General features: G+C 34.9%; 1 protein-coding gene across 2 annotated transcripts in view; it reads left to right on the top strand.

The window, feature by feature from the left end:
- Positions 1-16,610: 16,610 nt before the first annotated feature.
- Positions 16,611-20,040, top strand: part of SEMA3A (semaphorin 3A) — a 215,872-nt gene continuing 212,442 nt past the window's right edge. For both annotated transcript variants that reach the window (XM_063448192.1, XM_063448191.1), the window contains exon 1: positions 16,611-17,293. In XM_063448192.1, coding sequence (XP_063304262.1) covers positions 17,182-17,293 — 112 coding nt within the window. In that variant the 5' untranslated portion in view covers positions 16,611-17,181. The remainder of the gene's footprint in view (positions 17,294-20,040) is intronic.

Below are 20,040 nucleotides of genomic sequence, written 5' to 3'. Positions count from 1 at the left end.
CATTCACCCTAAGGATAATGGGATTTAAAACCATGGGCTGTCTTCTGAGCCATCCCATGGATTCCCCTAATAAGGGCTTAGTAAATGGGATTTTTATTCAAATGAAACGCAATGATTATTGTTGTAGCTAAACAATGTGTTTTTTTGTTGTTTTTTAATTTTTTTATTTATACGCTTTCAATACTAAACTCATTAACTTATATTCAGTTTAAGTAGAATGCAACCTTTTCATAGATTTTTGTTCCAGGGTCTGGAAAACATGATATTTTGCTCTCTAAACCTTATATTAAATGATAAATACAACAGTCAGAAACTAAGGCCTTATTGGCATTTATTTACAACAACTCTTACTTTGTCATAGCTGTTTTACTAGAAGACATCAGTCAGAAAAGATTGTAGATTGTTGTTATATAAAGATCTATGTATGATGGTTGGATTACCTCTCGGAAAAAAACACAACAGGGTTACTTGCTGAAGTTGGAATTGCTGGGAATTCAAAGCAAATTTAAAATGGAAGGCCAAAATAGCCAATCTGAATAAATAAGGGACTTTTTTAGAATTAACAATTATGGGTGAAATTTACCTTGAATTCACTTTCAATTGCAGGCAACTACTACAAACACATTTAATATTTTTTTTCTTTTAAGGGTCCAATATGGCACTGTCTGAGTACTGAATTATTTAAAGTTTGAAGTAGTGGTCAGTATGACGGGAATTTTCAAATTGTCAGTCATCTGCTAAATCACTTATATGCAACTGACTCACACTGCCCATCAGGTTTAAGTCAGGCATGGTAAATATGGTAGATGGTTTTCTATTGAATCACTCAATTTTAGTTTTATCAGTGTCATCCATGATGTTTGCTAGAACAAAATACATCACAGTCTCTTTCACTTTAATTTTTGCCTTTTGCTACAGATGGATGGATATAACACAGGTATAAGCTTCTCAGATACACGATTTAAAGAGTTATTTCAACCAAAAACAGTGTTTTAAGAAAACACTGTTTTCAGTCAGAGTAGCTTTTGCTATATGGGTCCCAATCTCAAAGAAAGAAAAGAAAGAAATATTATTGAATGTTGTTTGAAGTTTATTATTAGAACTTTGCCAGGTCTAGAAGTAAATGTTGGCCTTGTCATCTTTATTTGACATGGACTCAATCCAGTCCACTCTGAAATTGTAAAATAATTTGACCTGCATTAGACTTACTGTTGAGGCCTCTGGAAAAATCTAATTGTGTAAAATTGATTTCCTAGCAGTAGACAAGGGCATATGGATAAATTTAGTGTGGGATTTGAAAGAAGAAGGGAAGATTCCCAATGTTGCCATCGCTGGGGATTAGGGATGACAAAGTATAAATAGGTTTGAGTGTCTATCAAGAATGGGCTTAACCTAGGACAGGACGAAAAAAAGTGATATAGATCTAATTCCTCTTCCCCCAACATTTTGGGCAACTTGGGGAATCTTTCAATCTTAGTTTGTATTGGTGTTTTGATAAATAGTATAGTAGTGGAAAAATTCCATATCGATTTCTTGGTATGTAGGTATCAGTAAAAAAGTTTTGGCATCCATGGAAAGAACTTTACAATGGAATGCTATTTCAATAAAATAAACTAGTGACAAACTCATTCTTATGGTGAAACAGTAATAACTCTTATTTTGCAGAAGTAAATATTTTAAGAGGACATTACAAAACATTGCTAAACTAAGCCAATACTGTTGGTTACCTATGTTCGAAATATGCACTAGAATATATTACATTAGATTTAAATGTCCACATAGGTGACATCACCTTCTTAACCTAGTGATGAACCCATTATTGGTTATAATTTTAAGCTACAACAGTTGTAGTCCAATTTTCCCATGAAGCTCATGGGAATAATGAGAAATATAGCTAACGGCATGTGCTGTACAAGAGGGGCCATATTAACACTTTGGCATGTAAAGGGATAAGTCTAAATAAAGTAATTTGTAATAGAGGATACATAGGCAGAATACTGGAGATAATTTAAGAAGTTGTGTTTTGTCGTTACTCATTTATAATGTGACAGGAGGTTGTAAGGCTCAAATATTAGATTCTCCAGCCTAATTACCAAATTGCTGTGTCTTATGTTTCAGCCCTGAGGAACGGTCAAGTGTTCCTGAAATATTTATGACATTGATTTGTGTGAATTTAATGAAACACGACGTGTGTTTTTGTGATGTATGTTCATTTTTAAAATTAGGCAACTCACATATATTTAGTGGTTAGTTGCTTATATAAAAATGTTAAGTCAATTAACTACCACTTACAAATTACACATCAACATGAATATTGTTAGTATATATGTCAGATGAAAATGCAATGGATTAAACAGCTCTGTTTTTAAAATGATAGAAACTGGTCTTAAGCATGACATATCTTGTCTACCAGTTCAATGACTGTGTCCAAGGTTAAGCCATTGCTGCCTAAAGGGTCACCCATTAATAAACTAGAATATTTAAGTTAAAAAAAACATGATTAATTATCTAATAAAATTGTTTATATGTAGCTTATTATACAAATTTTATTGACTAAAAGATTTTTTGCTAGAAGAAAGGTTTGTTAGAGAATAACTTTGACATTTTAGTGTTTGAATAATACTCACTCTACGAGAGTTACACTAATGAGGAGCATGCAATGATAGGGTCACTGTAGCTAGAAGACCTCTCTCTAAAGTACGTATGCGGATTTAATGTTAAGTATCCCATGTGCTCCTTAGCTATAAGATGAGAAAAATGGTCAAGATGGGATGCCTAGTATAATTAAAATACAGCCAACTTAGGGTTCAAGGCTAACGGGTGATATCTAGGCACTTTTCCGGGAAATTTGATCAAATAAGGAAATCGTTCATTGTGCAAAAAAAAAAAAAAGAAAATGTCAGTTAGCACTTCTATCAGTCAAATGTTGGAACACAATGGTTGGACAATGGAGCATTTGTCCATTGAACCTGGCATTTCAGAGTTTGCAAATAACTCATGGTGACAATGAATCTTACACAAAACATGTTCTATGGATTTTGCAGACCTAGCTATTTTAAGAAATACCAAGTCTATATATAGTACTGGCCCAATCTCTTTCATGTCTAGCTTGTAAACCTCAAAGTTGTTGTAACACTTGCCATTAAATTATGTGGTCAATATAAAAAGAAATTAGGAAATTAAAATAATTAAAGGAGTTCTTTTATGACTAATCCTTTGTCATCAACGAGTCCTTCATTTGCAAGCTGTACAGAACTAAAATATAAACAAATAAAGTGGAGGGCGATATTACAGTTATCCTTCTCCAACAGACACATTTTATATTATTTCAATATGTTTTAAAAAATCCAACATTATTTATAAAGGGAATGATGAATGTGTAAGCTGTTTGACATAGCTAGCACATATAAAAAAAAATGAATTTTAGCTATAGATATATAATTACCATTTATTCACCACATTGGTCAGAAGTATTGAAGGAATAAAAATACTCTAATGTTGCATGTCCTTTATCTTGCATTATTAAACATGAGTGTAAAGTATTAGAATAGAAACAAAAATATGTTTGTCGCATATAGTAGTTTGACCAAAAATAAAAAAAAGATTGAATACTCTACTTTTGGGTGTTTGTATGCAACTGTCTGGCAATGGCCAGAATGCAACTTCCCAAAAATGCAATCAGAAGGCAAATAAAAGTTTCTGTTCATGACATGGGGTGGTCAGCAGGACCCAGGAAGGATAGATGACCATCACAGCACCAGACTCAGAGAGACATTGAGTAGATCTGCATGTCGGTCTGTGTGTGATTATGTGTATCTCTTGAGTGTATCTGTGTGTAACAGTGTGTGTCTATGTGGCAGTGTCTGCCTATGTGCTTAGAAGTGTGTGTTTCTGTGTAGCAGATGCAATTTTGTATCGCAACACAGGGGTCAAGAACCACTTTTCTAATAAGATTGTATCCACCAGTTACTGGCTTGGACATTTTTACCCTATACCTTAGTGTTACTTTCAATAATCCACATGGTTAGCATCTTTCATACATGTCTGTGTACAATAAAAATGTTTGCTGATTGAGTGTTTAATGCGTATATATTTAGCTCTATTTTTGATTCTGTTTTTATATTGTAAGCTTGTTTGTTGAAATTAAATACATTAAGCGTAGCGCTGCAGATTATGTTGGCACTATATAATTAATTATAATTGTAAATGTAGTGTAAAATAATTTCTCTCATCATTATATTTTAATTATTCTACATCCGGCATTCTCTTTAAAAGTTTTCAACTGGGTGAAATTAGTATGTGAAAACATGTTATTTACTAGTATATAAATATATTATGGCCAAGTTGAGAGTTACCTAAATTGTTGAGCAGTTTCTGATCTTGAGGAACATACATCCCATGGCATATGTCAGTAAAAATTACATCTCAGATGTGAATAGTGTGAGAGCTAATGCTGCCATTAATGATGGGCAAATGTTTTGTCACACTCGCAAAACACGTCAGTTGTATTCAATTAGTGGATGTTCTAATAATTATCTGGAAAATATCCTGACATCAATTTAACAAATGAAGAGTGGTGAGAGGAAATTAAGATTTTAGATTTTAGTTTAAAACATATTAGAACAACCCTACGGATACATGATCTTGACCACCAAGAACAAATTTGTTGTTAGTAACTATTTATGTCGAACAACTGCTCAACAAGAAGAGAACAATGTTCAATGACTGAGGCCACTTCAAAAGAAAAGATAGACAAGAAAGAAAAAAACAACTACAAATTGTCTCTAATTGGAAATCAGAGGGGTTTGTTATCAAGTGAAGGACAATAGTGCCAAAAGTCACATAAAAAAGCTGAAGTGTAAACTGTGTTTGTAAAATGTAATCTATTGATGCTATTCCCAAGATTGATTAGCTAGTATCACTGTGTGATACTGCATTTACTGTTTTTTCATTATGTGATGGAGCATTGCTTTTTTTTTTTTTGTACATTAGTTCTGTACCGCAGTTAAATGGAAGGCTATGTAAATAACATACAATTAAGTCTGATGATTAGCATTTGTACAACCCTCCTGGTAGAGGTGAAAGTTCAAACTCCTCATTGTCAAACCGAGAAACCAAGGTTGTTGCATTTAAAAGTGATTATTTATATAGCAGGAACTTAAAACAAAAAGTTTAAGTAGATAATTACGAGTAAATACACAATTCTCAAGTAGAACTGCAAAATGAAAAAAATATGAACTAGACATTGAAAGAACGGTATGCATTCATTATTTTTAAAAAGGGAGGAAAAAAAGAACAATATATAAAATTAAAAGATGGTGTAAACCATGTATTTTATCCTGCATTATTCCAGAGACTCATATGTTTCCTATCTAGATGCATTTGCATAGCAAATACCTGCAGGCTTTTTATTGACGTAGGAATTGTTGACATATGTCAACAACTGAAATTAATCAAGATATGTATGTTCTCTCTAGTAACTCAAATTCAAAACAAACACTAAAACATGTATGGATCCATGATTTGCCAATAAATGGATATATAACTACAACACTCCCAAGTATAGCTGATATACATAGTCAAAGAGAAGCATTTTCTGTTTTTAGCTAGGGAATGATATTTAATATTCTTTTTTCCTTACACAGAAAAACAAAGCCCTTTCTTCCTGACATAGGAGTAATTTGGTTGTTCTCCAACTAAAATGTAATTTTTATACAAGGTAGGGCAGCTTAATATGGTGAATTAAACAAGAGGGCTCTTTTACTTCCAGACACAGCAATGATACCTCAGCCGAATCCCAGCAAGTCTTCAATTTTCACAATGAATGCACCATTGTTTCCAGATATCCTTTAGCAGTTTGTCATCTACAGTATGGGATCACTGTAGCTTATATTTATTAAGCATCATGTTCGAAATGGGATGACATGGCTGCAAGATTACATTTAGCAAACCTCCGTGAAGGCAAAGAATCCTGCAAGCATTGTGTATTTAGCAGTCCGTAAACTCAAATAATAAAATAATGATTTAGGAGTCAGCTCACTATATACAAGGCTTATACAGTGCAGATATAAAAATGACTTCTGTGCAAAATAATATATATATATAATAAAGTGGGCATTTCTGTCCCACACAACAGCTGTAATTAGTGCTTTTAGTGTTATGCTAGGAAGGGACCTGGAAAGAAAGACAGGGGTTTATTCATTAAACACTTAATTTGGTAATTAATTTAGTTATTAAGTATGCTGGAAACAGAACTACATTACATTTTAAAGGATCACCATAGTGTCAGGAAAACACTATAGTGCCCTAAGGGTGCCCCCACCCCCAGGGTCCTTCTCCTTTGGCGCTGAAGGGGCTAAAACCTCTTCAGCAGCTTACCTTAATCCAGCACCGGGCTCCCTCGGCGCTGGTGACCTCTCCTTCCCCGCCAACGTAAGCTCCCGAGTGGAGCGGAATGCGCATGTGCGGCAAGTACCACGCGCGCATTCGAACAGTCCATAGGAAAGCATTTCTGAATGCTTTTCTATGGGCGTTCTGCACACTGGATGCGAATTTCACATCCAGCATCGCAGATGTGCCTCTAGCGGCTGTCAGGAAGACAGCCACTAGAAGTTGGATTAACCCTGCTATATAAATATAGCAGTTTCTCTGAAACTGCTATGTTTACATCAGAAGAGTTCAAACCTAAGGGACCTGGCACCCAGACCACCTAATTGAGCTGAAGTGGTCTGGGTGACTATAGTGTCCCTTTAAAGTTCTTCAACTTCCCTGTAGCTATAGTCACAAGTGTATTTTAGCCTACATACTTCCAATTGATTTTCTAATTCACAATTTTGTGTTTAGTTAATAACTCCTCAATACAATGTCAATGAGAATAACAAAAATAGTAGCTGTTGGCAGGGATCATTTACAAATTGTATGACCTTCCCAAGTCATTCTCTCTTTGAAACACATGTACAAACATAGACACATATACACACACACTACCTCACAAAAATACAGATACACACTATCACATATACAAAAGAATCCACTCATGCCTGACATACACACTTTCCACTTTCCACATGTTGTTGTTTTTTTTTGGGGGGGGGGGGTTAGGAGGTGCTTTCTAGTACTTGTTGCTGGCTCCAGTGCGCTCTCCTGTGATATGACAGCACATCTTCCCAATGCTGCAGTGGTGTGTGGAGAGCCAGAAATGAATACAGGTAAGGGGCCAATTATGATGGAGATTTTCAATGTGATCTGTGTGAGAAAGATATTTTTATGTCTCCAACCAGATATTTCCAAAGATATTTCTATGTCTCCAACCAGTCTGAAAACACACTTGAAGGGATTCTATAATGTTAGGAATACAAATCTGTATTTCTAAACATTACAGTGCCCTCTAGTCCACCCCTCTCCTCCCCCCCTTGTAACGTTTAACTTACCCAAATCCAGCGCCCAATGTCCCTCGGACCTGGGTCAGCAAAGTTTTACACAGCAGGGCTAAGTGTAACAAGGACACAGCGTCAGCACCTAGACCACTTCAATAAGCTGTAGTGGTCTGAGTACCTTTTGTGTCCCTTTAATGCAGAGTTCTAGACATCTTTTGATTAACATGTGCTACTGAAACTGCTCTGTGATAGTTGTGTGTGTGAAAGAGTGTTGCAGGGTCACTATCAGGCCTCCTCTTGTTACTATGAGTCATGAGAGACTAATCATAGATCTGTTAGAATAACAAGGGTCTTGGGTCACTTTTATATGTTATTTTTTTCTCTTATTATTGGCATTTATATAGCGCCTACCTATTCCACAGCATTTTACAATATTATAAAAGGGGAAAATTTAACAATTAATGAGACAATTACAAAATGTTACAGGAACAATAGGTTGATGAGGACCCTGCTCATACAAACTTACAATCTTGAGAAGTTGGGGCATAAAAACCAAAACAGAAAGGGCATCGAGGGGGCTAGCAGCCAAACAACAAGGTGGGAAAGTAGCAGAACTGGAGGTGAAAGTGGAGTGTGGCCCTTTAGGCGAGATTAAGAGACAGGTTTGTAAAATAGAAGTTACATAATCTTTTCTGGAAAAGATGGTTTTGAGGGACTTCTTAAACGATTAAAGACTAGGAGAGAGTCTGATCGGGGTAGGGCGGCTATTTCAAAGAAAAGGAGCCGCCAGCAAGAAGAAATAGATAGTAAGCTTGTTTGAGCATTGCCTTCTTCACCTCAAAATATTCTTCTTCTATAATTGTAAAGCACTGCAGAATATGTTGGCGTTATATAAATGCTAATAATAAATGTTGTGTACAGCAGTTTTATACAGCAAATCTAGACCACTATACTTAATTTAGGACATTGATTATGTTGTTCTTTTGTGTCCTATTGTTTTTTATGGTCAAAAAAATGTAATGATCTGTGAGTGTTTTATGTAAAAGCACAATTGTCTGCGATAGTGATAAATCTTGTAGTCCCTGTTTGTACTAATTTGAAACAACATTTACTGTAACTTAGTTAATATACATGAAAAATATGTATGCTAAGATAAGGCAGATATTACAAACTAAACTAGGGAAATGGCTTTGCAGTACTAAATAAGTATCTCTCTCAGAGAAAAAAGTTCAATATTTTCAAACTTATGTTAGAACTTAAATTATTGTATGGACAGTACTGCAGACCAATTTGATATTTTCTTGGTGTCAATATTTAAAGATTAGAAATTTGTTGCTTGTCTTTGTTAGAGAAACAGATAAATTGATATGCATGATTTGAACATGCTGTGAGCCAAACAAAGCCAGTGTGTTTTAACACGTAACAAAAGAGAAAGCAGTTGAGGTCTCTGATAAATTGAGACCACCATTTTGGTTGGTGTGCACATTAAGAACATTTGTTTCAGAGCAGTAAAAATCGAATATATATAAACTAGCAATTCAAATGCTTCTAAGGAATTCATAACTAGGCCAATTCTGGTCAGCTGAGTTAGACATTTTTGATCAGTCATCTGTTTCAGAGCCACAAACGTGGGTGTAGGACATAGGTGGTGATGGGGAACATATCCACCTCATCCCCAATTATAATGGACTAGCTGGCAGGACCATATGCATTACTCTCATGCAAGACAAAAAATGCTAAATTAAGTGGAAAAGCAAAAACCTAAAAACTATAGCACATTTTGTATCATAATTTCTGTACCTTTTAGGTAAACAATTTGCTCCCATTTTGTTAGAGATTGCATAAAATAAACAAACACAAATCAACTATACTTGGCACAGACAAACACAGTAAATATTGCTGTTATTCTTGCCAGGGATAGAGTACCATTTTTGTCTGCATTATTAAATGTATGCTCTTTAAACCCTTAAGGACAGAGTCAATTGTACACGCTGTGATCAAAAGAAAACGTAAACAAAACCTGGAATTTGTGCTATATGTCTGTTCAACCATAATTCACCTCTTTCATATTAAGTGCACCCACACTTATTATATATAATTTTGTTAAGAAGATATAGGGCTTTCATGTCACATCCAAAATGTATATATGAAACATAATTTAATATGAATAAAATATAAATAAATGTGAGAAATTAAGAAATGTAATTTATTTTTAGTTCTGCATGGCATTTTAACTGTGAATGTCATAATATGGTTAGTGGTTACTGCAATAAATTACACATATTTGTATTCAGCGATGTCTTTTGAGTAAAACAGTACCCACCTCCACCCCCATGTACAAGTTTTATGGTGTTTTGGAAAGTTACAGGGTCAAATATAGCATGTTTCATTTTTCAGTATATACACATCGAAATTTGCAAGATTGGTTATGTTGTCTTTGTGACCATATGGTAGCCCAGGAATGAAAATTACCCCCATGATGGCATACCATTTGCAAAAGTAGACAACCCAAGGTATTACAAATGAGGTATGTACAGACTTTTTTTACGAGCCACTTAGTCACAAACACTGGCCAAGTTAGCGTTCATATTTGTTTGTATGTGAAAAATGCAAAAAACTAATTTGAAAGCTAATTTTGGCCAGGGTTTGTTACTAAGTGGCTACTAAAAAAGACTGGACATACCCCATTTGCAATACCTTGGGTTGGCATACAATTTGCAAAAGTAGACATCATGGGGGCAATTATCATTCCTGGGCTACCGTAGAGTCTCAAAGACAACATAACCAATCTGGCAAATTTCAATGTGAAAAAAAATGGAAATTCAAGCCTTATATTTCACCCTGTAAAAACATAAAACATGTACATGGGGGTACTGTTATACCCAGGAGACTTTGCTGAATATACATCCCAGTGTTTCAAAACAGTAAAATGTATTACAACAACTATATCATCATTGAAAGTGCCGTTTGTGTGTGAAAAATGCAAAAAAAAACTACACTTTCACTGATGATATCATTGTTGTGATATGTTTTACTGTTTTAAAACACTAATATTTGTGTTCAGCGAAGTCTCCCGAGTAAATCGAAACCCGCCATGTACATCTTTTATAGTGTCTTGGAAAGTTACAAGGTTAAATAAAGGACTTGCAAACCAAATTCTCTGGACTTCCTGCCTGCCTGTACGTCCGCCGTCCTTAAGAGGTTAAGAAATGCTGTATTTTGCTAATAAAATACTGACCAACAGACTGGATGTTTTCTGCATTGATTACCATAAACAAATAAATAGAGCTACAAGTGCTCTATTTTAAACTGGAGTAATCCATTCACTCATTACGTGTTTCAAATACGCTTCAAACTACATAGATTTATGTTTCCAATCTTTTATAATTGATATAACAGTATCTATAATTATTTACAAAATATAGTATTTTTGTCCTACCAGCTGCAAAACAATGCTTTCCTCTCTATTTAGATGGAAGACATCCATATCTAAGCTGATGATATACAGATCCCTTGTCAAATACTACAAACACTAAAGGATATTTTCAGGGTTCACTAAAGTGAGAATTCAAAGAGAATTTCACATTCAAGGTTAAAATAATAGAATTGGAAAAATTGTCTAAGTCAGCTATGCTTTCAGTTCTTCCATTTTTGATTTACATTAATTTCACTTGAGACCTTATGTACCAGTTACAGCTCTCCTGTAAGCAAGTGTTTTTGTATTACTGGTTTGAATTTTGTTGCTTTTTATATTTACAGCTTATGACCTTACCATGCAAGGAAATCATTGTAACTTGCCATCATGGCTTTTGCGTTGTCTTTAAATGCACTAAATTAATTAACTTGAACATAGATAACACATAAACTATTTTTAGTTTTAATAAAACGGTCCAAAATATAAATACAGGTTAAAATCACTACCTGAAATCTGCTGTTAAGCAGTCTAGCTGCTCAAGGAATGATACAGAAGGATTTAGTTGTTGAACTTTATTTTCCCAGATGTGATATTTCACAATAAAAGGCCTATTTTCTCTGAAAGCCTGTTAGTGGTTCACTCATGTGTTGTCTTGAGCATATGTCAAGTATGGCACAGGGAATTATTTGCTAACATGTAATAGTTAAAACATGATTCAACTGCGTAAAAACATGGAAGATGTGCCTTCAAGTCCCAGTAGGTTATTGTTACAGCAGGCAGAGGGGAGAAAATATGAGTTCTGTATCCCAATTGGCCTGTCATTGCAGTGTAGTATTAATCATTGGCTATGGCAGGGCCTGAACCTGATGCAGATTAGATATCATGCTGAGTGCTGCACAATCCACTATGATTGACCAGGGTAAGAGATTGTTTAACTGCAGTGCTTTACTGTTGTTTGTTTTTAACATGCACTCAAACAATATTATAGCCATTTGTCCCTTAAGAGTAAACCTCATAATCAGCCATGCTGAAGTGAATATGTGCACAATGGAGACCTTCCTTTAAAGGCTATCATGGTTATTTAATAAACTCCCAATTGTAGCAAGTTAAAATCTGAATAGTAAAAAGGTTAAGAAAGAAAAGCTGTGTGCAGCTAAGTTAGAGAATATTTCCCAAATCTGCTATGTTTGCCTGTATTCGGCCATTCTGATTTTAATTTGTTGTTTAACAAAAATCACCACAAACATATCAAAACATTATTCAGGATTTCATATAATATATTATGTACATATTTTGCAGCACTCTGATTGGCCTATTTTGCATCCTTTTGATTCCCCTGATTCTTTTTCCAAAACAATTTGTTCCAAGATTTTGCCATTTTTTCAGTACCAAAATTTTGACAAACTGTACCAACGTATGGCTGAAAATTTTGATGTCCGGAAAATATTTCTATTTTCTGGAAAAATGGTTTGGTTTAGCTGAATTTTCTCACCATGCACAAGTGTAGTGAATTCTAATGCAGTTTGTTTCATGATTGATTGCTTGTTTTTTGCAGTCTTATGTTAACTTTTGGTCTCGATTCATATTTAAAGATAACTGCAGCCTAAATGTCCTATTTAAATATTTGCTTTGATCTTCAGAATTCTTCCTCATATATGGCTGTCTAGCAGTGGAACAACATAAGTCTTCTGACCATCTATATGTTTTTTTTCAAATTTTATTTAAAGTTTTTTTTTTCTACATGATGACTCCACCAGCAATTTCTGTATTTTCCTTGCAATGAAGGGAATATGGGCATCATCTTTACATTGTCCATATCCCACATAATCTTTAGTTTAGAATTCATTTTCATATAGTGGAAACCCAAAGTTTGAATGTGTTATGCAGTAAAAAGAAAATTAACAAGATCTCCAAACGTGAATCCTGTTTGTTGCATTATACACAAAGACAGCTGCATCATCACCTTAAATTAGCCATTTAAATTTCCTTTACACTGAAAGACTTGCGCTGATGATATCTGCAATGGCTAGGAAAGTTTGGAGAGAAAAAAAATGCCTATATCTGTTAAAATAAGAACACTACTGTTATCTCAAGCTTTCATATTTAACCCTTTCCTGCAAGCTGCAAGCCATTTGTTTTTAAGGTTAACAAAGCAATAAAACTAAATTCATATGTATTTTCCCCACTGGATCAATGTGATATTTTCCAATACTTACAGACAAAATCACACTTTACAGCTTCCTGCTCAGACTGAAGCAATATACAGTATCACTTGCTGTTGCCAAAAACTCATCGACCAACTGCCCTATTCTTTTTTTTTTTCTGAACATTAGTCAGTACAGAATGTAATTCCTATTGATAATGTCTTTTGGCAGCTTAAGCATTCCTAGTTTTTACTGTAGATGTGTAAATATGTTTTATCATATGAAAAATGAACGTTCCGAGCCTTTCTAAGCATTTGTTTCCTTAAATGAACAAATCTCCAATCTTGTGTTGAACCCCCTTTTAAAATGCACTACAAATATAAAGCTTTACAAATAGTTGCAAATAAATAAATAACTAACTGCATAAAATAAAAATGATACTGATCTCAGAATTTCACTCATTTGCTGCATATCTATACATTATACTATTGTTCTTTATGGTAATGCTGTGGATGTCTTATACAACTCTGTTCATCAAGTGTTTTAGAATAATCACCAACAGTTTCATTCATGAAATACATAAATGAAACTAGGTGCTTTAACTAGAAGTGAGAAACATTGTTTCCCCCTTGTGACAGCACTAAGCAGAGGTGGTTGGGTGGGGGGGAATTTTCTAATTTTATTGTTAAATTTACCCCTTCCAGCACTGCGGAATGAGTTGGCGCTATATAAATACCAATTATAACAATATCACTCCATCTACAAGCCAAGTAATGCAGAGAGACAGGGCGCAATGAATCTCTTTGTGCCTTAAGCTATACCAAGGACATAAGTACTACTGTGCTTGCCATATTTTTTCATTGCAATAATGATAGTCTTTTAAGGCATAGGCCAATCATGGTGTTATGGTAATTATACAAAAATTTCAAATTTGACATTTTAAATTATCCGAATTAGTTATGTGAAAAATAGCTGATTATCCTGTGTTCTACAGTGATTTACTAGTTATCATCTAAAAGTATAGTGCACTAACTGGCTGTTTTCTGTGTGACACCTACCACTCTTTTTACACGATTCTCTTAGCTCTCTACATGACCTTGTTAGCACCCTGATGCTAACATCTGTCCTCTGTTGCATTGGCTTTGCATTGTCTAATTATCTGCTAATTCATACACCTGTGATGCCATTTGCCTTTTCTTTGTTAAACACACTGCTGTTTAATTGCCCTGATTTTGTCCTTAATGTTTTTCGTTTTTTTAGGCTTTTGTCCCCAGGGCAGTAGTGGAGGTAGAAGAATAATATAAAATGTTTATATGATAAAATAAAGGCCATGCAATAAACAAATGAAGCATGATACATATACGGATAGAAAGACAGCCAATATAAACCCCTGCTGGTAAGACGGACAGTTAAATATATTCCTGGATGCTCACTTCTGTCCTTTTTAATAAGCAGTGTAAACACAAACTGCCATTTCTATTGATGTTTAAAAAAAACAAGACTTTTCATGTTTTTTCTCCCAATATTAATAATACCTAATGCCCAAGGTAGCGTTTGTTCCAATAATGTAAATGTCCGGTCAAAGGTTAAGACTACAAGTAATTATGTACTCGAAAGAAACCATTGAGCAAATAACATGGTCAGGACTTCTGCGGGTTGTTATAGTATGAGAGGATTTTAAAAGATGACCTTTCATCTTGATAGCTGTACATTTAATGTAATGCCTTAATCTGCATATCCAGTGTGGCATTCTCTCTCGGAGCTGAAAAACGGAGCATCATTTGTGTTCTATGCACTATTGTTTGAAATGTATAATGGGGGGAAATTAATTAGGCAACTGCAGCAAATAATCTCGAATGGCATTCATTTTACAGAGTGAATGTCTATGGTAATCCCTGGAGTAGAGACAGGAGTCTCTTGTCATTGAACAGTCTTAATCCACTGCCTGGAGCATAAAAATACTCAGGAGTCTGGATAGCGAGTGTGGGAATCACCAAAACCAACACATCATTTTTAAAGGGACTATTTTATTTTCACAAGAACAGTACAGATCAATAGATTCGCTGTATTTGGTAGATACAAAACCGTGGGAGTGATGAATATAACAACTCAGGAAGAAGAGTTTGTAAAAACTGTGTTTTTTTTTTCCATTGTACACTGTGTAGTGAGCCAATAATAGCACTGATGGCAGGATGCTTCGGGTTTTTCTGCACCATGAAATTAAATTGTTACAGTATTACAGAGTAATGCACTTTAATTAAAACAATTCTACAGTGCTAAGTGATGTGTCCTTTTGTATCTATGGGAAATATTTTTCTTTATATCATTATTAGTGTGTATTTATGCATTTTCTCAAACATTAATTAAACTACTAAATGCCTAAAGGAACTGGAAAAAAATATTATAACATTTTTGATACTCAAAGAGTTAAGGCAGATAACTGGCAACTTATTTCAGACAAGATTGTCATTGGTAAACAATTGAAAAAATATATATATTTGACACCCTAACCCCACCCATTCTGCTGTGTACACCATAATGAAGAAATTCACTTCCTTGTTTTTTTGTACAAAATATTGATAAACCATAACATGCATTGCGTGCTTTCTCAAAACAATAAGTGAGCACTTGGGTATAGGATGATTTGGCTATGCCAAATCACTGTTAATCCCTTCTGTAATGAACAAATCACACAGGGAGTCTGTCCTAATTTGGCACTGATGAAAGGGTTAATGGCAATGCTGACAATATTAATAGAAATTAAGGGCTAATCTTCTAAGCACTAGTGATTAAAGCACAATGATGCTCACAGCGTACAAATATTGTTTTTACAGATAATGAGGGTGTAAACCTCTTCATTATCGTACCAGAAGAAGGAGTAGGTTTAGGGTATATTGATTCTACCTAATTTTTCTAAATCCACTAAAGGACAGAAGTTAGAAGGACTTCACTCCCAACATCACAGATCACTGCAATAAACTGCAGTGGTTGTGGTACTTGGAGTGTCTCTTTAACATGCTTTGCATATCTACTTTCTCCAAAGCTCACATGTCTTGTTTACAGGGGTAATTGACTAGAAGCTTGGCATGGAAAATTGTATCTCTTCAACTGAAAGGGGATTAGGCCCATTATTGTAAATCGTTTCTGCTTTCTCATTTTACTGGGGAAACTGAGACAAGGGTGATTTAACTAATGAAATAAGCAGGTGGAGATTCAGATGACTGGAAGAGTATAGGTATGTTTAAATTGTAGCAACCCATCAGAGAATCAGCAAATTTAATTTATAATTCCCAGCAGACTGATTCTTTTCTTCAACAGATTGCTGTGTGAGCTCGAACTAAGAAATCCCCACAAGACTAGGCAGGAAAGGGTTTCTAAAAAAAAAAAAAAGGCTGTTAAAAACATCAGGTTTATTGAGATACTATTTAACTGCCTACATGTCTATCAAAAGTGTAGTGAAGCTTGTTTTACAAGATGGACACTGTTTAGTTCTTGCTCTGACCCTTTTCATCAAAGTTCTAAAAAAAAAAAAAAAAATCATAGCTAGCATATGCCTTTAAAGGTACATTTCTGGATCCTTGCCTGCTCGGTGCAGGTTTATGCTCCCTCCTTCTAATCTCTCCTAGATGTTTTTTGCATGTGTTGTATGACAGCAGGGGAAGGGAGTGGGTTGAGCCTGCCTGCAATCCCATTGTCAGTTTGCCTTTGCTGGTGTAGGGAAAACCTGTCTGTGAGATCCTGTGTCATCTCTCTGCATGTGGACAGGAAAAGTCACTGCTGCTCTGGACTCCTAGACTCTTCCTCTGTTCATTCAGCTCCCACACAGCGACTGAAGCACACATTCCAGGATTAGTTTCTTCAACCGGTCGGAGGCAGCAGCAGCGCTCCATAGGAAACGAATGTCTCTTTAAGCTCATCCACTGCAGCTCCTGTTCGTTTCTTCCTCTCCATACAACAGTTGTGCCTCAGTATTGCCCAGTGCCTGCTTCATTATTTCTCCAGAAAGCTCTGGAGTTACCTGTTTTTTTTTTGTTTTTTGTTTTTTTTCCCCATCCCTTGTGCTTGTTCCACAAGACCAGATGATCATGATGATGTCCACATTGCCTGTTTGTTTTCAATGAAAAATCTAAACTAAGTCACCTGTTACCTCCAGTCCACTGCTCACTAAGAGACTTTACAGACTGCAGCAGGAAGAGAGCAGGCACTCTGCTGCCCAGGGAACCCCAGGATCTGTTTGCTCCACAGCATGGGCTCTTTTACTGGGATAGCATTGCTTTTCTTGGGAGTATCAATAGCAACCAAGGGGATCTGTCACAATGTCAAAAATAACGTGCCAAGGCTCAAATTATCATACAAAGGTAAGGACATGTGTGTGGGGTTTATTCTTCCTAGAAAAGCCTTTCTCTGGTGCTGTTTTTAGCTTGGAAACTTTATAGCCAGACTATTCCTTTTGTCCACACGTGGTTGCTATATACCAACAGATCTTTCACTTCAACTCATACAGTGGATTTAGGAATCTCATAAACATTACACTGATGGGTACAGATGCATTATTATAGCTCGAGACAATAGCCGGGGAAATTAACTAAACGGTCCTCCAGGTCTAGATTGGCTTATTTAGTAATACAGTCATAATTTAGCACTTAGCAAATACCGTATTCATTTGAACTATTTTGCACATGTTATGGAACAGGATAATACGTTTTTTTGTTTTGTTTTTGTATGTTTACATTTTCTTCAAAGCCCTATTATACAGCAGTGCAATTCAGGACACTTAGTTTGCCAGGGATCCAGTGTGTGTGTGTGTGTGTGTGTGTGTTTTAATAGTATAATTATGTCCTTTGTGAATTGGACTGGGTGTAGAGTATTTTATTAAAAAATAAAATAAATTAAGCACACAAAGGCTAACAAATTGTAAATGGGATACACTGATTTACACAGACTTTAAAAGTGTTGCTGGGTCTTAAAGGTGAACGTACCATCTGTATAATTGTTGTTGTTCTGTTACAATGTGGTAAAAATAGTAACTTGCTTTTTTTTTTTTTTATCTAGCAAACATGATCTGGCCATATATTGAATGTGTTCTTAAAGGAGAACGATTAAATAAGAGCAGCATGCACATATTATTTTGTGCTTCCTATAAAGAAACGAAATCAATGCATATTTGTTTACATGAATGTCTGTCTGGATCCGCAATCTCATGTTAAATCGTGTGCTAGGAAAAATAAGTTCTGTCTTTTTTTTTTTTTTCCTGAGTCTGAAATGCCATCTTTTGTGATAGGAAGATATGACACAAGTGTGAATAACACATCTGTGATACCAGAATGCTGTTTTCACACTTCATCTCAGAGAAGTAACTGCTTGTAGATTCATTTTATAGATCCATCACATTGCATTCCTTTCAAGACAATGCATGCACAGATTTATTATCTATGTAATAAGAAACATTATCTGTCGATATATTTTTATACTTTTTTTAATTGATTTTTTTTTTTAAATCAAATGTAGATGTTAAGCTTCCATAGATCGTATTGTAATGAACTTTATTCTAGAATCTAGACTAGACTAAATGAATGCTGTGTTAAAATCCAGTCATCAGAGATGGTTACATTCCATTCTCAATAAAACCATTATTCAGGAATTCTGTTATCACAGCAATAAACTAGTATAGCAGAAGATGGACTTTCACATAATAGACATTAAGTGGGAAGGCTGAATTCTCTTACTGTGAAGTGATGATCGCTGTAACGTGTAAGGTCCATCCACTCACCAGTGAAAGCAAATTCTATTATTCCCCAATTACAATTAGTTTACCTCCCTATACAGAGAGCACTCTGGGCTTTATTTAAACATGTAGCAAATGCAGAAGACACATGCAGAGAGAAAGAATAGCATTTCTAGATGTCCTCTTTGTTATTTCATCCCACTGTCAATTGGCCATTCCATCAACATGTAGAATTGTTTTGGTGAAGTGAAAGGAGTGTTGCTATTTGTAAGTATTTTATTTTGAAGAATAATAGTCCTTGCTTTTTTTTTTTCTCCTCACTAATTAGATGTCAAACACATTTTAGTGTGTGGTACATCTGTTCTAAAACATTTGTGGAGTGGTTCATAAAGGGTTAAAGTCCTGCCAAACCTCATTTCCTATGGTCAATAGTTTTCAAAGGTCCTTTCTAGGCTCTGTCATTTCTCAGGCTGACAAACATGGGCCCTGGTGGTGAAAGTAAATTATCCTGTGCTATTTTTTATTCTTTTGTTTTCCTTATTTATATGGAAACTGATATATATATATATATATATATATATATATATATATATATATATATATATATATATATATATATATATATATATATATATATATATATATATATGTATGTTTTAAAATCGTTTTACTTCATGAAAAACACCTTTAGTTTACATCACATATGTAAAATGAAGACACACAAAACACCCATTTGCCTATGTAAAGTGAAGCATGTTTACACAGATTGCTCTGACCAAAGTGTTAAAGGGACTCTATCTTGCTAACTATGAAAGTTACATTTTAATTTTCTATTTTGCATTCTACATTAGTATCAAATCTATGTATAATATATATATATATATATATTTTTTTTTCCCCATGCTCCTTTGCAGTCTTGAAAGTTCCAAGCACATATGTGCGTCAAAAGGCATGATCTCTGATCTGTCCCATGAGCAAAGCATTCTGGGACAAATTATAGAGGGTGCAAGATAAGACAGGTGTGTGCAGAATGTTTACATATCTGTCACCCATGCTGACAGGAATATGGTGATATGGTAATTATTCTTATATATGCATATCTATACATTTTGATAGCAAAGTATGATAAAGATGAGACTAATATTGATATTGTCATGTGCCAGAGTTGTTTATTTTTCGTTTTTTTTCCTTTTTGATTTTCTCATTTGGGTAGGCAAATGCGGGGTGGTGACCTTAAATCTCAAAATCCAAAAAACATTTGGTCCACTATTTGTCTTTCAAACTGGTATTTGTGGATAATTGACAGGGGGACTGCAAACTGTAGGCCATACCAGCCAATCCGAAAAAAAAAAAATCAATCTTTTTGTAATTTGTTTTTGT

Source organism: Pelobates fuscus, chromosome 3 (genome assembly GCF_036172605.1).
Source record: "Pelobates fuscus isolate aPelFus1 chromosome 3, aPelFus1.pri, whole genome shotgun sequence".
In the NCBI taxonomy this organism is placed as follows: domain Eukaryota; kingdom Metazoa; phylum Chordata; class Amphibia; order Anura; family Pelobatidae; genus Pelobates; species Pelobates fuscus.
This window is presented reverse-complemented; position numbering and strand designations above follow the sequence as displayed.